At 49.2% G+C, this 16,604-nt stretch overlaps 2 protein-coding genes across 2 annotated transcripts; one reads left to right on the top strand and one right to left on the bottom strand.

Annotated features, from left to right (window-relative positions):
- The first annotated feature begins 1,759 nt into the window (after positions 1-1,759).
- Psgef (Protostome-specific GEF) lies at positions 1,760-13,944 on the top strand. Its single transcript, XM_076770500.1, has 15 exons — positions 1,760-1,999; positions 2,092-2,717; positions 2,998-3,782; positions 4,712-4,949; positions 6,684-6,738; positions 7,451-7,732; positions 8,265-8,573; positions 9,305-9,720; positions 9,808-10,020; positions 10,088-10,450; positions 10,572-10,683; positions 10,739-11,154; positions 11,215-11,436; positions 11,498-11,840; positions 12,342-13,944. Exons 1-15 carry the CDS (start codon positions 1,760-1,762, stop codon positions 12,594-12,596), a joined length of 4,875 nt encoding a protein of 1,624 aa, XP_076626615.1. The 3' UTR covers positions 12,597-13,944.
- Mrpl30 (mitochondrial ribosomal protein L30) lies at positions 13,933-14,787 on the bottom strand. Its single transcript, XM_076770501.1, has 3 exons — positions 14,591-14,787; positions 14,397-14,523; positions 13,933-14,313 (listed from the first exon to the last, which is right to left on the bottom strand). Exons 1-3 carry the CDS (start codon positions 14,695-14,697, stop codon positions 14,026-14,028), a joined length of 522 nt encoding a protein of 173 aa, XP_076626616.1. The 5' UTR covers positions 14,698-14,787; the 3' UTR covers positions 13,933-14,025.
- Positions 14,788-16,604: the final 1,817 nt, after the last annotated feature.

Below are 16,604 nucleotides of genomic sequence, written 5' to 3'. Positions count from 1 at the left end.
TAGAAACCCATTTCTGGCGACAAAAATCGCAGCCGTTCGCTGATACGAATGCTTAAAACGTTTTAAGGGTTTCGCGCGAAGTCTTTAAAAACTCTGACTTCGCACAATGCAAATATGTACACAAATGGGTACATCCCGTATGCTAACTAAATAAATAAATTATAAAAAGCAAGCCAGTGAGGGATCGCTGTGACTTGCAATCTTTCGAGCGACGGAAGTGTCTTTCCAATTCCAATTTTTTAAAGAAGACGTATCGTTGCCAGGATTGGAAATGGGGTAGTTTCAAAGCCATGGCGGGAAGCTTTACCTAATTTCGCGGTGGGCATTTTGCGGTGACCCCTTGCGAAATTTCGACCGCAAAAGAACGTCCATTTGTACGAACTTGTTAATTCGTTACAGATTGCATAACATTTTTCTCACGCTGTCAGTGGCGCCGAAAGCTGTTTAACGCTCGGTGGTGCGCGCTGGGAAGTGGATGGCGGAGAAAAGGGTCGCGTAAAGAATAGAATACGTTAAAGAAGGAAGACGGGTGAAATAAGCTTAGATAGCGATCGTCTCGTTGACGGTGCTTCGACACCGAGTTCTCGTGCTTTGCAAGACCAGATGGAAAGCACGCTACCGGCGGCTTCCACCATATGGGCAGGTGCCCATGCTGTTTTACATGACCGTATGCGTGTAAATGTCGATAGGCTCGCGAGACTGTGTGCTACGAAACGCGCTGGTGCGTACGCGAGTGCGCGGCCAAAGGTAGAATCGAAAGTACGTGAACGCGCGTGAAAAAGTGCGTGTTACGGGACAAGAACGCGTGCTCGGCATGGTAACAGCCTGTATGCAAATGAATGCATTTTTATACCTACTTCACAATGCAGCGAGCTCACCCCCCCTGAGGAACCGTTAAAAGTGAAAACCTGCTGCCGCTAGCTACTGCTGCTTTGTACCTGTTTCCGTCTTAGGGGAAAAACGGGATTTTTGGCAATCGATCGACAGACGCGACAGAGCTTCTCTGAAATGAGATTCGAATCAGGCTAGAGTTAAGAGGCCATTTCGGTATGGAATCTTTAGGGCACTGTGTTATCTTTTAAAAGGGAAACCGAAGAGAGCTTCGTATTGGGATTCTGCAGATATATTCACCTATGTTTCGAGCAAGCACAGGATTTTTTTCAAGTAAAAATAATGAAAATTGTACAAGCTGCGGTTCGACGAGATTTCTTTTCACGGGCGCGGTGAAATTGCGATAATAGAACCGTGGCAATAGCGATTGCGGGCCCGTTTAACTGTTCGTTAGAGCAAGACAAGTGTTAACTGGTGAAACCGACTCAGGTGTACGGGTTTCACCTGTTTCGGTGTTTCCCGTATGTTGCGACAGGTGCGTACTCCGGCGTTTCGTCATCGTTTTTCTGTTATTCGCGTTCTTCTCTGTGTTTTTTTTGTCATTGCTTCGAGCCCCCCACGTAATTAGGGCCGGACATGTATTTTCGGGAACCCGTACGGTTGATACGGGCCGATAAAAGACGACCCTTCTTCTTCCTGCGATCGTGTCCCTTTAACGCGAGATGCCGCGATAAGCTTCCTGTTATTTTGCGACGCGTACACCTTACGAAATTATTCTTACCCACGTGGAAACCCTCCTCGGCACGAACGATAACGGAAAAATCCTCCCACGAAACCGTCTACGAGCTAATCTTTTGCACTCTTTCCAAGACACGCTATGCGTGTAAAGCGGCCCGTTTATTTAGGATTTTTCTTTCTGCCTTTAGAAATGCTGAAGTGGACGGTCTCGAGATCGTTGTCAGCGAGTAGCTCGACGCCTCACGGTCCATCTACCTTGAACAAGGCGCCCCGTAGGCCTTTCCGAGACTTGTCCAACACGCCTCCCGCTGCTGGAACCAAAACCCGGAATATACCTGCCCAAACGGCCGAGAGTGTTTCGGCGAGAACGACGCCAGCACGTCGGAGAAGATGCAGGAGTCACGGCAGCGATTTGAGAACCTACTTTCAGGTATCGATTGCTTCCTCAAACAAACGAAACAGATTAATCCTATAATTTGAATTTCCAACCCAATACTTTGAACGAGACACGTTTGTTTGCAGGCGACGAAGCCTAATTTGCGCGGGAACAAGCGTCAGTCGATGTCACAGCAGACGGATAAGTCATCGGTCACGGAAAGCTTTTATCAAAGCACCCCGAGAGTCGACACCGATATCGGTCCGCTAACGTTCTTCCCCGGCGGTAGCAAATGCTCGACGGCTCTGACCCTGCCAACGGATCCCGCGTTGTTTATGAAAACTAGAACGAAGAGCTTCCAGAGCGACAGCGAGTTGCCGCAGAATGTCGTGAACGAGGCCAGGGCGAACCTCCAATCCCACGTCTCGGACTTTTTCCAACAGATCTCGATGGCCACAAGCCCGGAGGACGTGATGGAGTCGGACTCCGTTCCCTTAGCGAAGAACGGACTTTACGCCACGAACGGCGAATCGAAGCCAAAGTTCACCGATTGCGCCAAGCTGACATATTTACCGAAACTAGCTAGGATCACGAAGATCCACGCTCGATGCAAAACCCCGTATCATACCAAGAACGGTCAGGTCGGGACTCCTTTCAAGGCTAAGAATCACGGTCAGACGCCATTGACCGGAAAACTATCGACGCTGGCCATCGACCAGGATCTACCTAAATTCGAGAACATGGACAACACCGTCACGGAAGTGCTCAGCAGGTAAGATAACTGTAATTTCTTCGCGCGTGTCCAATTTAGCGATTATCGGCTGCAATCAAAGACTGCGCGAGTCCTGGAATCGAACGATTATGGGCTCGGGCGTCTGTGAGCACATTAGTCTAACGTTATCGACCTATTTTATGCGGACGGTTAACTGTTAAGTCGACCGAAAGACCGCCTTGTGGTCTACGGATGCAAAGATTTATCGTGTAACGACTAGACTCGATCAATCGTAAAATAACACGTTTCCAAATTGTTGACAACTTTTGGATTTTGTCAGGGAGCAAGAGATCAACTTCACCGGCAAGACGGTGGCGGAAATTCTCTTGGGGGACGTAGAGGAGAGGAAGAAGGTTCTGGAGGATGCCCGGGACGACCAGAACCTGACTAAATCCGACCACACGTACGAGACGATCGTGGAACAAGAAGAGAACGCGGAAGAAGAAACTGCTCGACACAATGACAGTTCCGTTTCTTCGGCCAGCCAGCTCTTGGAGGATCCCTCACCGATGTCGTGGGCGTTCTCCTCCCCGACCAACGACCTGGACGGAGAGTTCACCCTAAAGAGGCAGCGAGGCATACGGAGGAAGCGGCATCGGAAGGATACCGAGAAGATTTACGAGGGAAAGCGAGCGAAAAGACGGTCGTCGAGTCACAGTCCGTCGACCAGCGCGAAAATGGAGAAGCAGAGGGACCTTTTGGTGGAAGCAGTGAATCCTAACGTGAAGAAACTCGCTCTGGAGACAGACCTGGACTCCACGTTGGACGAGAAGTGCGCGTTCGCGCCGAAGACGTTGCTATGCGGCGCGGAGGATCCGCGAAAGGACGAGGAAGGAAGAAAAGTCGGCTCCTGGGACCTGGACAGCCCCAAGTCGACCATCACGGACGACTTTCAGAGCTCCAAGTCGTTCTTGAACTCCATGTCCAACACACCGGAAGCCCCGTTGGTCGCGACTGTGAGGAGGTGCCTGAAATACAGCCCCGAGAGCGAACAACCGAAACCCAATTGCCATGGATCCATCGAGATCGAATACTCTGTCGTCGGCGATCAGATACACGTTCGAGGTGAGTTTTTTGACAGGAATCATTATACTGTACAGTTTCCTCCAGTCGCTCGTTTTTTGCTAGTTTCAAGCTTTTCCGGGAGCAATTGCTTCCCTCGTAATCGAATTTTTGTTGAAACTCTAGTATCTTTGTTTCCTGATGTTTGATTCGCGTGACGTTTGTCCATTGATACTAGAAAATTTACTGTAACGTTCGTGGATCTTGCTATCATATTTTCGAGAGTTTGGCCGATTTTTCCTGACGCTAGCCAAAAGCTTGCAAACTCGAGAGCCCGCACACCTCCAGAAACGAGAGTAAAGGGCTGTGCCTCGTCGAGCAGAGGAAACCCGCGGAACCAGAGGGTGGAGGTTCTTGACGAGGCGGAGACGTCCCTGAAAAGCTCGGTTGAAAGGGCATGCGCCGGTTAGGCAGTGATAGAGGGGGTATTTCAGTTGGCACCCCGCGATAGACGACTGTGCCAGTAACCCACAGACCCTCCTGGCAATTGGCTCCCGGTTAGTAGGCCTAGCAACATTGATTCCTGGCGGTACACGTCCTTGCGTAAACAACCCTCGTGAAATCTTCGGAGGCCTCCTCTGTCTGGGTTCCCTCGGTGGCGCGCCACCCCTCCTAGGACAGAGGAAACCCCCCGTCGATAAATCTCGTCCTCCGCGAACGCATCGATCTCCCGTTCCGGTCCGAACGACGAGGTTGTTCGGTCGCGAGAACGGGAACGGAGGAACTTTTCGATAACTGTCGCGGCTAGTAGAAGAGTGCCGCATTGGTCGGGCGCGAGTAGTGCGTGCGGGAATAGGGGCGGGACGTGTAGCGGCTCTCTCTAATCGCACGTGTGTCCGCGACAGTCTCTTATCTCTGATAAAACTACTTTCCCGGGGAAAGAGTGAGACGGTGCAGGTTCGCGATCTGACGAGTCTTTCTGTTTCGTGCAGTGATACGGTGCAAGGACCTGAGGAGGGTATACGAGGGTTCCATTCACGCTTACGTGAAGGTGAGCCTGAAGAACACTAACCGCGAGGGGGTGGTGAAGCGGACAGCGGTGCACCGGGCCACACCGAATCCCGTTTTCCACGAGACCTTGATACTGCCCTGTCCGGCGAACAACAGCCACTGCGCCAGCAAGCCCACGTCCCTGGACATCGCGGTGTGGCACAGGGATCGCCGTGCAAGGTGAGCATGCTCCAAAAACGAAAAACAACAGACGAAGAGGGGAATCGTTGCTCGACGATAACGAGAATCGACACGGTGAAACGGGTTCAGGAAGAAGAATCGACATTAGATTAGACTTATCGAGCCTAGTATTGCTCTCAACATCCCCCAATCATGGTTTTCAACGAGACAAAGTAGATCGTTTCTGCATAGAATGGCGAATCGTTATAGTCAGGCTTTGCAAGGCTGTGTGACCGTGCAAAAATTACACGACGCTGCATACAGGGTGTTTCGTTATTCGCGGTATCGCTTAAGCAGGGGGCGACTTCTCGAGAAGAGAAGTTCACGAGAAATCACCTTCCGAGGGGACCCATCTTTTTAGTCGAAATGTGCTCGACCTGGGACGCGTTGGCATCGGACACGTTGGACGTCTTCCCCTTGTATTAACGTTGCAATTAAACGTTCCCTCGTAATTGGCGCGTTCAGGTACCATGCAATTCGAGCCACGGATAACACCTTTCGAACGATAGTCGGTTAACTCGGTAACGATAGTTAACGCCACCCGAGAGATACGGATCTCTCACGCAAACCGAGCTTGCGTGCACCGTGAGAATGTTTCGGTACATTTACGCCCGCCGCGAAACTTGAAACGGAGTAAACGTTCGGTCCCGTATATTTTCATGAACGAAGCTTCGTCGGTGCCTTGTCGTATTTACGCGTAACAACGGAGGAATCGATGCACGCGATTCGACGGAAACCGTTCTTGTTTGCTCGTCGATTGATTCCTCGCGTCCTTCCGCGAATTACATATTTATGATACCAGGACGTAGACGTTTCTTTCAATGATAATATCGCTCTATTAACATAAGTAACACGTAACGAAACGTAGGAAACAGCGTGAAGATAATTAATTTCTTAAAAGCGGGTGAAGGCGATATCCGTTGCAAAAGAGTCGACGTTTGCACAGTATCTGAAGATGCAAACGAATTGAGCTACTTTGGCTCTAACAATTTCAAAAATAGCTGAAAGCATAGATTCTAAAAACTTTATTTTGAAAAAATATTTGCAAACTTCGCAAGCATCGATGAGTATAAAAACGTTCCACGGTTCTTTGCCAAAAAGGACCTAAAAATGCGCGTTTTACGGCAGAACAGCCCCAAAGCGACGCACTGTGCGCCGTCTCCGAGAAACGAGTATCGAGGTCAAGAACTGCGACTCGGTTACGTTAGTTCGAGTCGAACGAGTTACACGGTTCCGTTCCCAAACATTCGCGACAGACTCGAGATAAGCTTCCGCTAAACGCGGCTCAAGAAACGTACGTCTCCTCTGACCGTTTAACCGACCAGCGGCGTCCCCGCGGCGCTTACGAAGGCCAGACGGGACGTAAGCGCGATAATTTAGCGGTCGATAGACGACTGTCTCGGAATGAGATAATTTTCCGTCGATTCGGAGGCAACGGTCCATCCGAATAGCGAAACGAATTTCTGGGGTATACGCGGATTCCATGCGGTAGGAGGGGAATCGATTCCCTGGAAGCATGCGCATCGCGTTCACCACGTGCACTTCGTCTCTGCAACGGTGTTTGCAACGGCCCTCCTCTCTGTGTAAATAGTCGCGTGTGTGCGTACCGCCTATGTAACCACGCTACCAGCCGCGTAGCGTACGTATCCGCACACAGAAGCGCGATTCTATCGGCGAACGCACACCGATACGACCTCCAACGATTTATGCACGCTTTCGTTCTTCGTGTTTCAGACGTAGCGAACTGTTGGGCTGCATGACTCTGCCTCTACCCCTGTCCCAAGACAAGGTAAATATTTGCAATTTTTAAGCACGTATACGACGCGTATCGAATGGGATTTCCCGGCGCCGCGACGAGAAACGTCGCTTTGGTGTGAATTTCTTCTTTTTTTTTTTTTCGTTCGCGACAAGCATCGCGACGAGGAAGTTTCATACACGGTCGCACGTCAGCTGTTTACCGGGATTCGTAAGTCTTCCTTGGCTTAAGGTCAGGGTTAAGCTCGTTACGGGGCAACGAAGCGGAAATTCATCCGGCGAAGATTCACTTGCGTTTTGACCTCGTTAAAAGTGACAGCCGCGCGTCGTCGGGGTGCACCCTCCGGCGGTACGATCCGAAAATTGTTCTTTTCGCGTATTGTTCGTCGACGCGACACGTGAGAGTGACGATGATCGTGGTGGCCATTTACTGCGTGGTGTTTTTCGTGGTCGGTGTTCTGTTGAAGATATTCATGTTTTGCTGAAACGATGGAGAGAACGCTCGTGGGGACTGTTTCTCGTCGGTTGCGCGCGTCGAACGGACGAACGTTTTAAATAACGCGTGAATGGAAGGGACAAACTTTCGTCTCGAAACTGTCTGTGCTTCGAGACGGGAAGTCGTGGCATTTTACCGAAGCTTTCGATCGCCGATTAACGCGCTCGCGGTTGAAAAAGCTCCGGAGGTAATTTCGATTTCGGCGACGATCTTCGTCGACAATGTTCCTCAAACGATTGTAAATTTTCAGGAAGCGACATGGCATCCACTAGAAGCAGGAACCGGTCGAAACACGAGCACTCTTTATGCAGGATTGCCTCAAGACTGCGGAGTCTCGCCGCCCTTGTCCAAGGACGGAGAACCAGATAATAATAATTCCGGAGCGGAGAACCTGACGTATTTGAGGCATCTGGAATTAGAGCCAGTAGATCCATTGACTGGTCTGCCATTGCATCCGGGTTTCACTGCCAGGGGCGGTAGAACACCTTGCACTGTTACGAGGAGACTGATCAGACAGACTACTGCTAATCAGGTTAGTCATTTCCCTCCTTTCACGCTAACATTCCGTTTCACGTTTTTAGGCTTTCGTCGCTGTTCTTTGATCAAGGTCTAGGCTCCCTCGTTGATGTCGATAGTGGATCAAGTACCGATACGTTAACAACGTCCAAGCATCGTTAAAGTTAACGTCACGGTCTGACAGTCGATAAAGGCAATCGATCAAATTCAAGAGTACCCGCCCCGATGTAACTACCTATATCGCGAAAAGCCATTGTCCTCTCGCGCAATTGGCCCCGAGAGACTCGCAGCGGGTACGCTTGTAGTTACCATTACGGCAATAGGGCCGATTGTAGGTATTAAAGTAGGCCTCCTTTAAAACCCCGCTGCTTCGACCTCCCGTTGCGCCGGAGTTTCGCCGGAGGCCCTCCCGTGGCACGAAGATTATTATTCGAGACGTCGACGTTCGTCACAGAACAAATTTATATATTTTTCGTCTTATCGAGCACCGTTGCGATGCATTCTCGCTGTAAGTTTTCTTTTCTGACGGAGGGTATTTTGTCACGCAGATTCCATGGGGATTTTCGTTGTCCTGGGGAAGACCGCCCCGCGTGGAACGGGTGGACCCCGGCAGTCCGGCGGAGCGATCCGGTTTGAAACCAGGTGATTACGTGGTATTCGTCGACATGACGAACGTGGTGACGAGGCCACGAGAAGAGATACTTGGATTGATCCAGGCGGCCACGAATCAGTTGATCTTGGAAGTTTATCGCAAGGGAGGGCAGATTCACTCGTCGATGCACCGGCCTAGCTCGATGAACGTCAGCCTGCAGCAACCGATCAGCGGCGGGCAGCCCGCGGTTGCGTTCAGCGCCGAGGTCGGTACAGGCGTCCTGGTCTGAACACGACAGGCTCTCGATTTCATATTCGACTCTCTACGGGACGAGAACGTACCGCAACAATGTCGGCACATCACGGCTTTTGCGTTTATTTTTTTTATTTTGCTCAGAGTGATAATCGAGATAGAGGGGGAAGGTTGAAGTTCACGTGCTTCGATACGATCGCGCGGGGAACGATAAAAGGCTTCTTTTGAAACGATTCCCCTGAAATGGGCCGCCATATTGAGTTTTCCGAGCCGCGACACACGCTGCATGCGTACTTCAGAGCTTACTTTTATGTTTATTCGTTGCACGGCATGTACGCGCGGACGTTCCTGTACATTTATTTTCATGACTGTGTTGTACTTGATGTAAACGCGTAGTGTATAGCGCGTGCCCCATTCCTCTGTCGAGGGGACACGGTTAAGTTATGTTTTGTAATTCCAACGGTTGTTCTTTTTTTTTTGTTGTTCAACAAGTTCTGTTTCAAACCATCCATTGCGTTTCGTTCATTTATTTCACCCTTATCCCTTAATTTTAAGCGCATACGAACGATACCACGAGTCGTTGTCGGCTCCGAGTGCATGCGTCTCGAAGACGACGCGAATGTTGTTTTTGTTAGCGCGTGTCGTCGATACGATCCTCCTGCATGCATCGCCTACGATCACGTGAATGTCCTCCATTTAAATTGGAACGTATGGCACGACATTTGCGAGTGGACGCGCGTTCAGGTTTTCCCGAACCTGGCCCCGGATGCGCCGCCCGAGGAAGAGCTGTCCGTGAGGGAGTCCCGGTACTGGGGCGTCCTCAAGAGCGGACACACGCGTTTCATGGCGCCGATGGCCGAGAGACGCGACGTCCTCTCCGCGGCGGACTATCTGATACTCTTTCAAAATCTCGACGAGTTGCTCAAGATCTCCGAGGAGATCCGCGACGAGGGCGGCGGGGTCGACAGCTACTTCTGTCGCGTTCCCCGAATCACCGCCGCCTACAGAAGATACCTGAGCGGCCTCCAACGAGCCTGCTGTCTCCTGGTTGCTCTCAGACGGAACACGGCCTTCGCGAAACTCGTCTGCGAACCCGCCGTTCCGCAAAAGAGACGTCCCGATCTGACGGGCGTTCTGCTCCTGCCTCTAGAACATTACAGGTGCGTCTTGGATCGCAACCCTTTCCTTGGATCCACCTTACCCGGTGTAGGAATTCTTTGCAGTTACGTAGAGGTTTTCCTTTGTAGAGAGATGACGAGACTGTTAGGACTGGCGTCGCCGAGGAATTGCCAGCAAGCGAGAGACTTGGCGCAGGGATACAGGGAAGCGACAGCCAACGCCGGGGTGATGGAGCCACCGCGCGATACCGGAAGGCCTCTGCTTAGCTTGCAGGAGGTCGAGTCCCGACTAGTTTTCGCGAGATGCAAACCATTCACTCTGGCCATGCCCGGAAGACAATGGTCTGATCGCCATACTTTCGAAAGACGAACGGAATTCGGCAATTTTCTCAACTGTACGGCATTTTAGGCTGTTCGGGGGTGCGCTCGCGAAAGTGGAAGGTCGAGCGCGGTTGCAGCCCTCTTGGGCGTTGCTCCTGACCGATCTTCTGGTGTTCGCTCGGGTCTCCAGGGATCGCGTTTTATTCGTGACGGAGGAGCCGCTGCGGCTGTCGAACATCGCCGAGGCTTGCTTCACAGTCCGCAAAAGGCCCACGGAATTTCGACTGCAGATCGCCATTAATCCTAGCGGGAACGCGGAGAACGGCCACGTCGAAGTGTCCAATACCGGGGGTTGTAGTCCTCACAGTCGGCCGCGAAGGCGGGTGATGGTCTTGCGAGCCCCTACTCCGGAACTGAAGGCTGTCTGGCACAATCTTCTTCAGCGGCAGATGTAAGTCTTCTGTTTCGTAACGCCTCAGAGGGAGCACGATTTCAACTCGCGTCGAACTCAGACCCTGACGGGACTCTGGCGAAGCTCGTTCGTTTGTCTGCACTAATCCGTTGTATTTTAGAATCTATGTGAATACAGGCTACGGGGGTACGCCGAGCCAGGATAGCCCGGAAGAGAGTCCGATCATCGGTAGCAATTTCACCGCCGTTAGGGAACCGACGGAAAGCTCGCAGGTGAGTCGAGATCAAATTCGTAGAGAGGGTGGATGATAATTGAGTCTCGCGACAGACCACCAGGGAATCGCAGAAGCAGGACGGGGGAAAAGAGTCGCACTCGGCGGAGAGTATCGATACGATCATTAAGAACTCGAGAGAAGACAATCATCTGGCACAATGGGTGCGCAATTCCCGTCAGATTCCGCCCCCGGATCACGAGGAGGCGCCCATCGAGGAATGGACTCCCGAGGAGTTGGCGGCTAGAGCTCCCAAGGAGAACCTAAACGAACCTGACAGAGAACAGAATATTCCGCCGGAAGAAGTTATCGCGGAAGTGATAAACTCCGACGTGGAGCTGCAGAGCACCACTTCTAGCGCGAGTCTCAGCACCGTCAAGTCCAACAGCGTGACCACCAAGAAGAACGGGAGCCTAACGTCCTCGAAAGAGAACTCGACTAGTTCGATTAACATTTGCAGAAGATGCCACAGGTAAAGTTTTACCCATAAACGTTGAAAGGCCACTTGGCAAACTGGACGTTGCGATCCTAGATCCGGTTGCCCCACGCCGCCTTTGACGAGGGATCCGTTCTCCCCACTGCCTCCAAAAATTTCGGTCGTCCCACCGACTCCTGACTTGTGCACCAGACATAGACTGAGAAACGGCCTGCACGATAGTCCTGGGCGAAACAGTCCCAGTTACACGCCGGCCGACGGAAACACGGAAGACGGTAGCGAGGATGACCTCGACTGTGACGGTGAACCGCCTTACAGGTAAAACGGTCTACGTTGGGACTTTAAAAAGTTATTTAGAATAACGGATGAAATCCTCCAGAGCTCTGAGAAGATTCGGCACGATGAGCAGCCTGGATCAGGACGACGAGCTCGAGGAGCAAGGAGACGAGGACAATCGAGACACCGAGTCTCCGCCTACGGGATTGAGAGCCTGGACCGCCAGGGCGAGCAGTTACGTGGTCAGTAAAATGGTGCTGCTCGAGCAGCTTAGCGAGGGTGTCGGTGGTTACCTTCTTCAGCCACCGGTTCCTCCGGAGCGAACAGAATACTCTTTGGATCCGAATGACGACGAGGGCACCACGTCTGGGGCTACCTCGGGAGACGATATTTGGGGAACTCCGACTTCCGGTGGCCCGGACGACGAAAGCTTTTCCGCGAGCTCGGTAATGACACTGGTCACTCTAAGACAGCACTATACTTTGGCACTCGAAGGTACTGGCGTGAACCTTAAGGGTTGAAAACAGTTATAGGGGTTGGAAAATTCTTGCTACCTATGCGCGCGTATTTTTTCTTGAACGATTTCGCTTTTTTCCATCCTAACCTCACATTCAAAGCGGCTTGCTTGTACATACACCAACGCCGATCCTCGTGTTGCGAATTCCCGAAGCGTTAAAGGTAAGGTGGTACTTTTAATTTCGCCAACTTTGCTTCGGAACGTTGCTACATTCGTAGAGTTGCATCTTATTCCTAACCACGAACGATCGGAATGTCCATTCGAGCCCGACTGGGATGTGTCCGTACCTTCAACGATACACAGAAAGAGAGAGGGAGTCGGGGCAACACACACAAAAGTTAGTCCGTAAGCTTGGCACGCATCTGCATGACAATTGCTTGCCCTTTGTTTGCAAAGAATCACTAGCCCGAGCTGTGCCTGACTTCCCTAGCCGCCACCGAACGGTGTGAGCCTCGCGGTCGCCTCCGGCGAGGACAACTACGGTCTGAACCTGTCCGTGGACGACGACGCCGACCAGGAGTCCGAGAACGAAGACTGCAATCTGCCCGAGCTGAACATGGACCAGCTGCTGGGCAGCGGGAGCCTCAGCTCGTTGAGGTGTTTTTTGGGCAGACGGAGATTGGAACCGCTCCCGGAGGAGGATGACTCGCCAGGTAGTGGAAAGGATCAAGTGGGATGGTGGTGACAGAGGTTTCACACGGCGACGTCGAAGAACGTCGGCTCGAGTTCCGATGTGAACGAACGAGATCGTATCTTCGCGAAACTGAGCCAGGAAGACGAGGAGTTCCGCCGAAAAATAGTGAACCTCCACAGGAAACTGTCGGACGTGGACGACGGTGGCACCGCCACGGAGCCCGTATCACCGGACACGCTTAAAAGTTCCAAAGAAGCGGAACGTTTGAAAGAACTCGAATCGGTGGCACGGAGAGCCGAGGAAACTAGTAGCAAAAACGCCGAAAGGGCCAAGAGAGAAGCTTATTCCGCCACGGAGGCCGCGGACGCGAGAAATCGTAAGTTGAAAAAGGGGGACGTGCAACACGATCGAAGAAGACAGATGGAGCTGCTTCAACGGAAATCGAAGAAACTGGAGGAAGACTCGGACGATGTGAACGACAGTCCCACCAGAACCACCGAGAGGAACTTCTTGAATCGATTGAGAATAAAAAGGCGCAGCATGAAGCTACTCAGTTTCCTGAGCGGAAAGGCCGCGGATAGATCGCAGGAAGAACGAGCAGCGAGACTTCTCAGAATGTACATGCCTGAGAAGGGATCCAAAGCACAAAATACTATTTCTATTCATCATACGTCCAGGGACAGGCGATTTTGGAAACTTCGGAGTCGGAGACGAACCAACTCCTCGTAAACGGAGGGGACGTCGAATATGTTCCGGAAGATAGAGGCGAACGACAGAGCAATGGCCGTGTCTTTGTTATTAGGACTTCCAGTATTCGCGTTATTCAAGTTTTTTGAATTCTATTTAAGCATGTACAAGGTCGAACTTGTTTTCATAGAATCTAGCGTAACTGTACGGAATTAGGTTTACGATTTCCAGTACTAGATCTATCTCTTCGTCCTGTAAACGGTTTCAAGTAAATCAGTACTCTCTCACCGGGAACGGTTAGCCGATTAAAAAAAGTTCCAGAATGTAAAAGTTGCGTCCCGTATCGTAGCGCGCTTGTCAGATTTTTAACGGAACGGTCACTTTAAAAAAGGATGCGAAACGGCCTAGTGGAATGTCTTCGAGTTGTAACGTTCAAGATGTTTCGTTTATTGCGTAAGACTGCTCGTTACGATTCTAGTCTCGCTCATTAAAATTTAGATACGATTTATTTAATTTTTTGAACACCGTATTTAAGTAGGTCCGCACGACTGACCCAAAGCGGCACTCATCTTCCACGATAGATCTTACTCGAATATACAAAAACGAGGAAAAATTGTAAAAAAACACTGAAATTTTAACATTACTGTTGGTAGGTTATAACACAGCTGCAAGGCTGTAATCAACATACAAATAAAGTATATTATTTGTTCAATGGTCTGATTTATATTTCCTAAGATAGTATATCACCTTACAGTGCCATGAATTATTATCGTAGTTTCTAATTTTTGTCCCATTATATGAGATTTCCTTGTAACCACCTGAGCCTAAGTTTCTCGCTTATGGTATGGTTATTTAATCTTTTTATAGACATTTTATGTTTTATAGAAGCGTCGTAACGAACATGATCAAGCTTTCCATAAGAATGAATAGATCCGGTATCATGAAAATATATGTTCGTTAAATCGTTTACTTCTGGCAGATTTTCAGGCAATTGTAACGGAACGATTTTTACTAAATGCTTCACAACCCAAAGAGCCTTGCACATTTCTGGCGTGTTCTTCACAAACACTGGTCGTTTCACCTGTAGCGTTCAAGTTTCGAGTTAAATACGCGTTCGTACAAGAAAATTACTAATCGTTCGATTAATTAGAATTTTAATCTTACTCTTTCCTCGAAGCCTAATTCTTCAAGTATATTCTTTTCCCACCATGGATTGCCTTTGATAGGTTTTACTCTATGAACCATGAAGACTTTCGACGGCGTAATCGGAGGATCCACGAGACTTTTTTCTCTGAAAGAAGAATGTGTTTAGGACCGACGAAACAATAATTGCGAAAGGTTAGCTTTCGTCACCTTACTTTTGGTAATATGTGATCTTTCCGTATTTAACAGCATCCTTAAGCCAATGTTTCGAACTATGTCGATGGCGTACAAATGTTAACAGAACGTTCGTATGATTTGCCATTTTTTAAAAGCCACGATAAAAGTCGTACAACCGAATAAAGTAAGGTTATGCACGCACTGTGTACCTTACATTTTACATAGAGAAGTTAGTTTTTAGTGTGATCTAACGGAAAGAAACGAAAGCAAAATGTATCCAATGAGTATTACTCGCAACCTTACCAACGGGCTATAGAAAACGACCATAGCGCTTATTATGGTAGGAAATGAAATTAGAGCAATACTCTTGTTTTTTAACGGACTGAAGCTGTACAGGCCAGAATCGGCCATGAATCGATTAATTTCATTCGAATAATCAATCCATTAACCAGTGTGATTGAAAATTTAGTCGTCAGAAGTAAGTCGCGATTAATAATCAGAAACAGCCGTTTTAGGCGGCGCAGAATTAGCTGCATCAGCTAATTCAGCTGCTTCATGATTTTTGAATACTATCAAGAAAAACAAACGTGAAAAAATAATCGCAACACTAAAAACAATCGCGATCAAATTCATATTATTTGCAACTTGCAACGCGATTAGTATCCGTACACCGCAACGCTAATACCAAACCGATATCAATTCTCATTCGCCACACTACTTTGAAAAGGAACGAGAAAATATTCAGTTCGCAACGCTAAAAGTAATCGCGATAGGTTTATAATATTCGCAACGCTATCTAGAAACCAATCGCGATTATTCGTATTTAGCAACGCTAATACAAAACGCGATGCCCAAAAACATCGGGCGTTGTGGTACAAGCACCATCTGAAAAACTACTAAATACTACAACTACAGACGAATACAGTGACAATAAATAATGATTCTCCATCCTCATCCGAAGATGAAGATGAAGAACCATTCGTTGCAGCCCACTCTTGCGACAGTTTGTCAGGGCCTCTTCTTTCTTCGGCGGCCCTGCCGATGCCTGAAACTTAAGCCTAGGCTCGAGGTTCCTTGCGATACACAGTCCTCAACAATTCTACGAATCGTTGTCCGGAACAAGTGTGAAGAAACTCGAGCGGGACGAGCGTTTCGAGGGGGGCTAACCACGACCGCGTACGCGAAGAGCGACTTTGAAGTCGCAGCGATTCCAAGAATGGAAAGTAACACCAAAACAAACGGTGCAAACCGTTTGGATCGGCTAACTTTTCCACTCTCAAAATCCAACTACAGGTACAGGGCTGCCACGCGAAAACGCGCCTACCCGAAAAAGACTGTGGACAGCCCTGTCCTGACCCTACCTACTTAGATCTAATCCAAGCACACCCGAAGTTAAGTGACCTACCTACCTAAAGCTATATTTAAAAAATAGCAAAACACATTCTCGCCAAACCAAACACTCCACGGTTCTCATACATAATGTTCGGGCGCGGCCTAAACTAGGGAGGACGCCCCGGGGTTCCTCCGACACCCGAACATTGCAAACATTCACACTCTAAGGTACGTACCATTTGCTGAAATCGGCTGACAAAAACTAGTCTTCATTGCGTATGTCTATTATATGTACATATATGCATTTATGTATAATGTTTTAACGTATGTACAATTGAGAAGTTAATCTATTAAGCATTTTATAATATTACTGTCCTGTAGGCAATATCAACTATTGCCAAATAAATAGTAAATAGAGAACATTATCATTGCAATTCATTAGAATCTAGTGTTACAACATTTTAAACTACAAAATAGTGAACTTTTGAAACGACGCACTTCCACAGCCTAACCACACACACACACATGTGGAAATACGTCGCGCACGATACACTAGCATTGCCAGCCGCACACATATAGATTGTTATTACAAATCTTACAATCTAAATCATCGTGCCCATTGCCTTTGCTCACCCAAGTAGCACCTGGGCACTTGAGTGAGATTAGGCAATGAACACGGAAAAATAACCTGAAAATCCTGACTAGAAAGACTGATTAGTA

This window comes from Colletes latitarsis, chromosome 8 (genome assembly GCF_051014445.1).
Source record: "Colletes latitarsis isolate SP2378_abdomen chromosome 8, iyColLati1, whole genome shotgun sequence".
NCBI classification, from domain to species: domain Eukaryota; kingdom Metazoa; phylum Arthropoda; class Insecta; order Hymenoptera; family Colletidae; genus Colletes; species Colletes latitarsis.
The sequence above is the reverse complement of the archived record's forward strand: the minus strand, read 5'-3'. Positions and strand labels throughout refer to the sequence as shown.